The following is a 10033-nucleotide window of genomic DNA, read 5'->3' on the forward strand; positions in this document are numbered from 1 at the left end:
GTTCACCCGACCTCGTGCTCGGCGCCAGACGACAGCACCATCGGTGCCCGGCTTCCCGACCCCTGCACCAAGGCTGGAGCTGAGATGTACTTACCGGCTAGGTCGCCTCCTCCTCCACCAGGATTTGCCCCTCTTCCGCCTCAGAGCGGGGCGCTGTCGATCCACCCAATCGTAAGTTCCTTGACTCAATATCCTTGTCGCTTGTTTACGTCGAGTAGATGCTATTATTCATGTGAATGTACATAGAATTGATTGCAATGTGCTTCTGCTTGCCATGCCAAGTTCAAACACCATCATGGACTTGACAATGTCAAGTCTGACATTGCCATTGTCCATGACTTTGCTTGAGCTTGGCCTTGCCATTGTCAAGCAGCTGGCAATGCCAAGCTCTAGCACCATGATTGTGATTGTGCATGCCACTGCCTGCTTTTGATGATGCATGCCATTGCTTCCTTGTGCTTCTCCATGCCATTGCCTGATTGAGCTTGGGCATGCCATTGCCTGCTTCTGATCGTGAATGGCATTGCCTGATTGTGCTTGTCCATGCCATTGCCTGATTGAGCTTGTGCATGTCATTGCCTGCTTCTGATTGTGCATGCCATTGCCTGATTGTGCTTGTCCATGCCATTGCCTGCTTTTTTTTCGAAATGGGGGAAAATATCGCCCCAGCTTCTGCATCCAAAGGATGCACACGACTTTTTATTAGATTATTCACGAACCTTACAAGAAACAATACAAAAGATCAAACTCGAAGCAACCTTACTATACCTACAGTGGGATGAAGAGGGTGACAATACACCAACTCATATCATCCAAAACTAAATGCCTTCCCAAACCGCCCAATAGCAGGTGAGAAACACATCCAGTCAAGCAGACTCTCAGCGCACGTCAACACACACGCCACAGGAGTTGCTCCCGCCGTCTTCCTTGACTCCATCTTCAAGAGAGATCATCACATTAACCTTGCCTGATTGAGCTTGTGCATGCCATTGCCTGCTTCTGATTGTGCATGCCATTGCCTGATTGTGCTTGTCCATGCCATTGCCTGATTGAGCTTGTGCATACCATTGCCTGCTTTTGATTGTGCATGCCATTGCCTGATTGTGCTTGACATTGCTTCCCTGTGCTTGTGCAGAACTGGCCCTTCCTGGAATTATTCTCGGACGGGCCCATACTGGACGCTATCGACTATGCCGTCCGTGTGCAGCTGCGTGATCCCAACGCAGCGTTCATGGAAGCCCACCAGCAGATCACAGCGCCGAGGCGCTACGCCGGCCGTCCTGCTGACCTGGGGCATGCTGCCAATCCGTGTCTGCCGGTGTTCTTCGTCCAGGTGGAGAGCCAGGACCTCCGTTCCCTCGTTGTCCCGTCGTACATGGAGCAGCCCCTCATCATGAAGTACAAGCTCAAGAACAATGGCCCCCTGTGAAGGTCTGCTTGTACTTGGGCGACCGTTGCGAGTGGAAGGTGCAGCTTCAGTGGACAGGGTAGCGCGTCGGGTTCATCAAGTCCTGGAGCGAGTTCTGCGCCAGGATTTTGCTGCACGTTGACGACACGCTCGTCTTCACACCTCAAGACGACGGCTTCAAGGTCGCCGTCTTCAGGAAGGAGACGTCCGTGTCCAGCGTCTTCGGCTGCAAGAGGCACCGCGAGGACCCTTTTGCTGATCCTCGCCAGTAAGGTGCTGCTGCTCCATCGCTGCCTTTGTTTATGTCTAATCCTGTTAGTTGTGCTGGCCTCTAGGAGGTTGATAAACACTACTTTTATGCATATCTAACTGTTGTGCTGGCCTCTAGGAGGCGTTTGAACACTGCTTTTGGACCTGGGGAGTCTGCCCCCAGGTTTAGGCAAGCGTCTTACCACTCTGACGCTAGATTAGGACATGTGAAGTACTCTGTTCGCTGTGTATATGTGTTTGCTGTGAAGTATGATCGTGTTTGAGCCGTTTGTGTGCCGTTATATGATGGTAAGTTCACCATATTTGAATGTGGTGAGGAGAAGCTTTTGTCAGGGTGCCAAAAATGGCAACCAAACACATGTGTTGTGGCTGAACAGAGAAGGAACGCTGTCTCCACGCATCCAAATAATTTGCAACTCTGTTCGGGCCGGTGCAGCACAGGCTACCAAACGATGGGCCAAAAGTGGCCGGCTGCCCGTTTGCAACACGCAGGAGCGCCTATCTCGCTACGCCAGTGGTGCACGATTTTGACTCAGGCAACCAAAACGCCCCCTAAGTTTCGCGGAGCTAGAGTGTTGGACACTCCTACACGGCCATTTCTTGGGAAGCTAGATAGAAGCGGGAGGGCTTAAGTCATTTCGGTATATATCTGCGTCGACAGTTGAGGTGTACGTCGCGCCTCAGCCCTCAGGTGTTTGCGCTAGCTGCTGGTACGTGCGTCCAAAACAGAATTCCTAAACAGGATCCGGTGCTCAACACTCAACAGTCCAGCCGTGCCAACGATCTTGCAACTCACCCGCCAAATTCAGTGCGGCCCAAGGACGGACGGACGCGCCAGTTTAAAGCTGGCTCACCACTTCCCCGTGACCTTGCAACCACCACCCATTACCGTGTCGCCCTCATTTGTTACTGGGCGGCATTTCAATTTTCATAAAGATCGCGCACCAAAACTGTGTATTGAAACCAACAAAAAAAAAACTGTGTATTGAACGCTCATCTATCACATACCACGACGAACCTATCGATGAATGGATTCAGTCGCTGAATTTCAGTGGAGCCAGTTGAATTGGAATTTCGAAACGGGTCGGCTCGCTTGATCAACGACGAGGTGTACGTTGTAAGTGAGTTGGAGGTGTGTGGGTGCCTGAATTGAATCCAGACCTACCCGCCGGCCCACCTCGATCGTCATTTACACGGATCGATGGAGGCCTACCGGGGGGAAATGTTTTGAACTCAAGTGGCGACCAAACGACGATCGGTGCTTCAAGCTTCTGAGTTTGGGGTGATTTATTCAGATACCGTTTGCTCCATTTCAAATGAAATTAAAGTCTCCTTCCCTCTATGATAAAATATAGTGGCTATACGATTTTTTCAAAGTCAAACCATATACATATTGAGCAAGTTTATACAAAAATATAAACATCTAGAATATCAAATCAATATCGTTAGATTCAATGTGAAGTATATTTCAATATGGTTTACATAGGCTATTTGACATACGGAAATCCATATTGGCTCATAGGTGTATATGCACCTATTGAACCTTGCTGGAAATATTTTTTAAAAAAATTCTAAACTTTCAAAAAAAACAAAATTCAGGGTAAACTTCCACACATTCTATGCCTGCACACAAAGTGACCAAAATACTTTATTTTTTTGGCGTTTGCAAAAAACATAATTTTCGATGCTCCAAAATAGTTTTTACGAGACACTTATTTGTCTTTTCACATATATAGGTCATGAAAAATGTTTTCTTCTACAAAACTTTTGTGAACTAACATAGGATGTCTAGATGCACTCTGAAGAATTTTTTCAAATTTATTTAACAATTTTAAATAGATTTAATTTTTTTCATATTTGGTTTATCTACAGTTATGAGCCAAACCACTATGTCCACCAAAAATATCGTTATGAACTGAGACAGAAGGTTTGTCGCTGAAGCTCTCATCGGTGTCACCGTAACCTAGGGAACTGAATCTCACAGGGAACCAACCTCTCTGGCTAGGGATAGATCGACCCACTTCTATTACAAATTTGATCTTTTATAGTTTTTTTCTTCAAGAATGAAGGAAATGCAGTGGAATTTTAAACATTGAAGTAGGGCCTCCAATGCGCCTACTCAACTGCATTTGGGTTTGCCCTGCCTCACACACTTTGTAGATGGACACCGGAACTAGCTTCGTCGTCTCGCCGAGACGAGATGTCTTGGGTCGGAGGTACTTATTAGGTTGTGTCTTCCTCTCATTTGTTCGAATGAATGGGAGGAGGACAAAAAAATTAACAACCTAGAGCAAGACTTCCCCGAGCGCGAAGGACTGGCGGCTAAAACATAAGGGTGTGACTATTTCTCAGTCGAGTGAGAACTAACTTCGTTCTCAGTCAGATGATACCATTAAATCTTAGTTGCAACTCATGTTGCAACTCATAACTAGAATGAATCACGATGCAAATCAAATGATCTAGAACGTAACTAAGCACTAACTAAGCAAAAATCCAAAACACAAATCTAAAATCGCATAGACCTTTCACTAAAAATCGCACACCTCAAAGAATAAGTGATTTTGGGATCCATATGCCAAAACCCGACAAACTGAGAATTAGCCAACGTGATATCCTCCATAATTTCGACACCTCCTCAGAATAGCGTTTTCTTCAAAAGGAAAATGAAGCGTGGGTTGGTCAAAAGACATGGAAGGTTTTAACGCCCATTAAACCCCTCACTCGCACGATTTCCGCGCCATTATATATACACGCGCCTTGGCGCCTCCACGATCAAATCCATGAAATTCTCCATACATTCCACGAATCCCTTCTGTTTCCGCACCATCTCAAGTCCAAATCCAATGGCAATGGAGAAGATCACGGCGCAGCCACTGGCTCCCAGCCTCTCGGCCTCGGCCTCTTCCTCGCCAGCCACCGTCGGCGCCCTCCTCAACAATGCCGCCGCTGTCGCCGCCACCGGCGCCGCCCCGCGCGAGTGCCGCTACCCGCGGTCGCTGCTGTCGCGCTTCCTCGGCAGGGGCAGCGGCCGGTTCGGATGCCGCATGCGCCTCCCTCGCTACTGCGCCACGCGCGCCGGTGCGGTCGCCAAGGAGGACGCCGGAGACGAGGTGGCCGCGCCTAATGTGGTGGCGAGTAATCCAGCGGAGGCCCAGGAGTCGCCTCGAGGTTCCCTGCAGAGTACGTACGTGACTACCGCGAACTCGTTTCGAGTTAGTGATCTGTGTTGATGTTGATGGCCAATGGCGTGGCGTTGTTAATTGTTTGCGCAGGGAAGAAGGCGGCGGAGCCGGAGGTGTCGGCGGCGAGCCTCGGGCTGGGCGCGGGCCTGGTCCTGCTGCTGTCCAAGGGCGCGGCGGAGCTGAGCCGGATGGCCGAGCTGCGCGCCCAGATGGAGCGGCTGGTGATGGATGCCAGGGCAGCGGAGGCGCGCGGCGGAGGCAACCGCTCAGTGGACGACGGCGCCAGCGTCGTCAAGGAGCGGATCTTCTTCGCCGACGCCGGCGACGAGGACGCCTCTTCTTCCCACGGTTCGCGCAGTGCGGCCGCCTCCGCCGGCGAGAATGCTGCCTCCGCGATGGATCAGATGGAAGCGGAGCTCGAGGCGGAACTTACGCGCCTGCAGCTCTCATCTGACTACGAGGGCGATGAGTGCGCGACGCCGAAGCGAGATCACCAGCTCGAGGTATCGTCATCATGTTGCTTCGAACCCCAAATGCTCTCTGCAATCCAAACTTGGCACTTCTCTACTAAATTACAATCAAAATTGGCAGTCCGAGCCAAAGAGCGACGTCTCCTCGGAAAGCGGCTCCCCTGCTCGCATCGACCAAGACGGCGTCGTGAACTACGCAGCAGGAGAATGCAAGGAAGACGACGTCGCCGACATCGAGGAGGAGGAGGAGGCAGAGAGCAGTCCTTGCCATTTCGGCGTGCCGGCCCTGGTGCTGGAGAGGAGGCTGCACGAGCTGCTGCAGTCGCGGCACGAGGAGCGGATCGCGGAGCTGGAGACGGAGCTCCAGCGCGCGCAGAGGAAGCTGCGGGAGAAGGAGCGCGAGGTGTCCCGGTGGCGCGACACCGCCAAGCTTGCCTCACGCCACAAGGACGAGTCGCGGCTAAGGTAGAATCAAACAACCGTGAACGCGCACGCGAAAGGAAGAAATTAGGGACCTGTGCAAAATGCAAATTGGAGCCCAAAAATGGAACGTGCCCATGGACACGAAAAGCTATGCATGGGTGATCAAGTTTCCTATGTACCAATGAACTTTTAGATCTTTTTCGTACTATTTGTTTTGAAAAAGTTGCAAACTTGAGAAAGAGTTCTTGGGCACTATTTGTTGCTAGATTTGAGCAAACAATTGGGTAAGTTGTCTATCGGAAAATAGTTATGTATATGCTCTAATATAAACTAGAACCTAGAGGTTCAATACACGACATTGATAGAAGTACCTGAACATCTGAATCTATATCATCTCTTTCACATTCTCTTTGTCTTATTTACTCCCCGATCTCAATAAGACAAAGCTAATGTGAAAGAGATACTATACATAAGCCATATAAGTATCTTGCGTTAAGAAACCAGAACATAAGCTGGGATGTTTTGATGAGGCCGGGCCATGGAAAGAATTTTTTAGTGTGACTACTACGGGCATAAGCCAACCTGAACAAATAAATAGAAAGATATTGGCGCACTATTTTTCAAGTAAACCCTCATTAGCAAAAAGAGAGCGTTGGAGTACAATACAAGCGCTGCATCGGGATTTCCATGCTCATGGGTTTCGTAAGGGTATGACATTGTTAGCTTGATTTAGTACACCCCTCCGTCCAAAAAAAGCATCATATCGACGGCTAAAAGCATGCGACAGACCTCCATAAGAATTACCGCTCTCACAGCCTGATCCATTTTTTTTCGTCTTTTGAGCACATATATTTTCAAGCGACTCAACCTGGTCCACCGTAGTAGATACGCATACCGGGTGTATCATCTCGAAACTTGTCGACAGTGTACAACGTGGGATTGCTCGTGCCATGGGCAAGTCTCAAATCATCTTCTGGCGTAACGTACGTGTAGTTCTCGTTTACGATTTGGATGTTCCTTATGGCAGCTGCCTTTCTAAATCCTTCGGAAGCAAAATGTCCGCTGCCCATCTGCGGAGCTTTTGACGTGGCAGTTGGGCCCTGAACAATTCCTCCCCAGAATGCAAAATTGCCTTTGTCATGAAGGAACGTGAACAAACTGCTTGGCCAATATCCAATTGGCATGTTCTTACCATAAGTCACCCACCAATTCTTTGTCTTCAGGTCCTACAATTAAACAAGATTGTAGAATTAATTAATACTGATCGATTAAAATTTGGGATAGTAGGTTGTTGAATATATATAACTGGTGCATCATTGTGCCTTGGCACCACGAATCGTATATAGAAATATGCATATCAAATTGGGCCGTGAATTATCTCTCGTGATAATTGGAAAGTGAATTTGATCTTGATATTTGGAAAATGAATTCTCTCCTTGGTACATCGATGATGCAATCTGGCACCAATGGTGTAATAGTATGGTCTTAATGCATGACGCAGAGCCACCATTGTGCCCCATATGAGCTTCCTATATGACAATATATTAAACCCACATTACTATGGTTCCGTTTATTATGATTGAATAGCATGTCAAGCGGATATGTGAATTACCTTGATGATCAAATATTTTTCACGATTGAAAGTGCCTGTTGAATCTATATTATGAAATACATGCTAATTAAGTTGTACGTTCGCTACAACCATGCTTGCGACCATTTGTCACGCGTGTGGTAGAAGATAGTAAGGTGGTGGAAAAAGATATAGAACTATGATTGGTTATGCACATAAATCAAACAACTATTGATTTGCACGCATATCATTTGTACCAGAAACTTCAGAAATCACAAGAATAGAGAATACCTTGAATATATTTACTTTTGTTTCCCACTGTGGTCCATCGTAGATAGAAACATGTGGCATTCTTGCTCCAGGGCTCCACTTGCGGTTAACTTGCACGAAACCAAGACAACTCTGATCTATGCACGCCTTTTTTTCCAGGCCATTAGTCTAGCAAGATTTATAAGAGGTAAACAAAACACTATATCAAATTATATTGTTTGTTATATTTATTACAGATAGATATATATTCAATAAAATAGCACGCATAAAAAAAGCTTATGCATTACCCAAGCAATATGAAACCTAACAAAGGTATCACCACTCAAGCTTGGATTTACTATTAGACCAGCACCTATCCTGTCCGTGTGTTCTCCTGCTCCATTATTAATCTGTACCCATGTTGCACTAAAATCCTTGCTATCTTTATTCACCTTTGGCTCCCAAACATTTATTGTAACAGTGGCACCATATACATCATCACGGTACTCGATTCCTGCGGCCTGCAAGAAAATAAAATTAACATATGTATAAGAAAACACTGAAACATATATGTATAGATAGAAACAACACAGGACATCGTCTCCAAACCATAAAGGTGCCAAAATATAAGTATAATATTAAATTATGGGATATATGAAACATATTTTTGTACATATAAATATAATATTAAATTATGGGATATATGAAACATATTTTTTTACGGAAGGAATATGGGAGGGATATGTGACACGTACATAATGATATTGGATTCACTTCAAAACAATTTTCAATGATATCACTTTGTGTGTCATATAACTCATGCTTTGTTACCATGATTGTTTTGTAAAAATTTAAGCTACAGTGGCCGCCTCACACTTAGGAACAAATGTAGTAACATCAAATGAGCATAAGTTAATCTTGACAAGTGAGAGTTTGAGAAAATATAGATTATACTCTTCAAGAGTGTGTTCGTAAAACTTGTAATGTAAATTTAAATCCCTCACAAATGATTAAAATATATTTATAGACACCTTATTCAGCTCACATATCAAAGTGAAGGCACAAAACTAATTACTAACTACATAAAAAATTCCAATTAGGAAGCCATTGATACTTCAAATTTTTATTTCATCTTAGGAAACTCATTGTAGAGTTAAATATTAGCATCCAAATACTACTCCCCCCTTAAATAATTTTTGGGATTTCAATTAGATTATTAATAATATCTACATAAGATTTTTATTCAAATATGCTGTAAATTATATATGCATCGGGAATGCACCAAATCTAGGAAAATTTCCATAATCAAGTCTTATAGCAACAAAAAAAATCAAAATGAAACTATGCAAGTTAACAAAATCATACCAAAAAATTATTAAAAAAAACTCACCTCTCGTTCTACACCCGTGCTACTCACTCCATAAATATTGGGTGCTTCTATGGTGCCACTTCTACTGTTGCGTAGAACTGGAATTGTTCCTACAGGGCAATCAATGATAGATGGTTCTACTTGTGACGCCGAATGTGGAAACTGAGGTTCGATATCCAACCAAACAGGGAAAGAACTTGGTTGCATCTGTTTGGCAACAAAACTTGACCACATTATAATCAATTATTTCAAAATCATAGAGAATCCATATAAAACACTGTTAAACTTAATTCATTATTGAAACTTAGATATACCAAAAAGAATATTTTTGGTTTCACTTTTGTTCGTCGTTTTCAACATCAAAAATATATAAATAAAGGTTGAGAAACGAGAAGGAAGTAGAAAAAATAATAGATTAAATGTAACCTAAACAATGTAACCATCACAAAAGTAAAATTATATTCCCATAATTACTATCTACCATTAATGAACTAGAGAGAAGGCACCATCCATTTATGCACCCAAACATGACTCGATATTGAATTAAGCAGTTGAGCAAATCATGAAAGTAAATCATATTTTTATGAAATTAATTTACCTGGATTTTATGGTCTTTCAACCGTGGGTGGTTTAAAGACGGTTGCAAAGTCACATTAATGCAGTCATAGGCATCCACACGTTTGAGCTATTTTGACATACCAGCTGCTTGTTAGACACAAAAATTATGCTACGTAACAAAATAGGATGAATTCTAGGTCATACCTGACTGGTTTGAGTAACTTGTTCATATGGGAACATATGACCATTTTGTCTGTGATTTTGATAGCTTATACCTTTTCCTCTAGTGACTAGAACAACAAATGACAGGAGAAGGATCAGTCTATTAGCTTGCTTTTCTTTCATCATGAAAAAAGTGAATTGTCGTTTTCATCCTTATACCACAATATATATATATATATATATATGCACCAGAGCATATCATGAATTTATTGTTCCAAATAATAATAATGATATTATATGAAAACATTAATTGCACAAGATATGATATGATATGATATATATGCACCGGTGCATATCATGACTAAATCATTT

General features: G+C 44.3%; 2 protein-coding genes across 2 annotated transcripts; one reads left to right on the top strand and one right to left on the bottom strand.

Annotated features, from left to right (window-relative positions):
• Nucleotides 1-4472: 4472 nt before the first annotated feature.
• On the top strand, nt 4473-6065 carry LOC127309123 (uncharacterized). The gene is made up of 3 exons (XM_051340098.2): nt 4473-4858; nt 4951-5363; nt 5452-6065. The coding sequence occupies exons 1-3, from the start codon at nt 4522-4524 to the stop codon at nt 5797-5799; spliced, it is 1098 nt and encodes a 365-aa protein (XP_051196058.1). The 5' UTR covers nt 4473-4521; the 3' UTR covers nt 5800-6065.
• Nucleotides 6066-6616: 551 nt separating this feature from the next.
• Nucleotides 6617-9148, bottom strand: LOC127309078 (protein neprosin-like). The gene is made up of 4 exons (XM_051340059.1): nt 8963-9148; nt 7881-8093; nt 7615-7761; nt 6617-6979 (listed from the first exon to the last, which is right to left on the bottom strand). The coding sequence occupies exons 1-4, from the start codon at nt 9146-9148 to the stop codon at nt 6617-6619; spliced, it is 909 nt and encodes a 302-aa protein (XP_051196019.1).
• Nucleotides 9149-10033: the final 885 nt, after the last annotated feature.

This window comes from Lolium perenne, chromosome 6 (genome assembly GCF_019359855.2).
Source record: "Lolium perenne isolate Kyuss_39 chromosome 6, Kyuss_2.0, whole genome shotgun sequence".
Taxonomy (NCBI): Eukaryota; Viridiplantae; Streptophyta; class Magnoliopsida; order Poales; family Poaceae; genus Lolium; species Lolium perenne.

What these genes read in the sequence shown, in the direction of transcription:
- LOC127309123 (XM_051340098.2), top strand. Translation starts at nt 4,522, where the DNA reads ATGGCAATGGAGAAGATCACGGCGCAGCCACTGGCTCCCAGCCTCTCG. An exon ending in GCCTCGAGGTTCCCTGCAGA is followed by an intron (nt 4,859 to 4,950) that starts GTACGTACGTGA and finishes TTGTTTGCGCAG; the next exon opens with GGAAGAAGGCGGCGGAGCCG. An exon ending in AGCGAGATCACCAGCTCGAG is followed by an intron (nt 5,364 to 5,451) that starts GTATCGTCATCA and finishes CAAAATTGGCAG; the next exon opens with TCCGAGCCAAAGAGCGACGT.
- LOC127309078 (XM_051340059.1), bottom strand. Translation starts at nt 9,148, where the DNA reads ATGCAACCAAGTTCTTTCCCTGTTTGGTTGGATATCGAACCTCAGTTT. An exon ending in GCACGGGTGTAGAACGAGAG is followed by an intron (nt 8,094 to 8,962) that starts GTGAGTTTTTTT and finishes ATTTTCTTGCAG; the next exon opens with GCCGCAGGAATCGAGTACCG. An exon ending in CAAAAGTAAATATATTCAAG is followed by an intron (nt 6,980 to 7,614) that starts GTATTCTCTATT and finishes GTTTAATTGTAG; the next exon opens with GACCTGAAGACAAAGAATTG.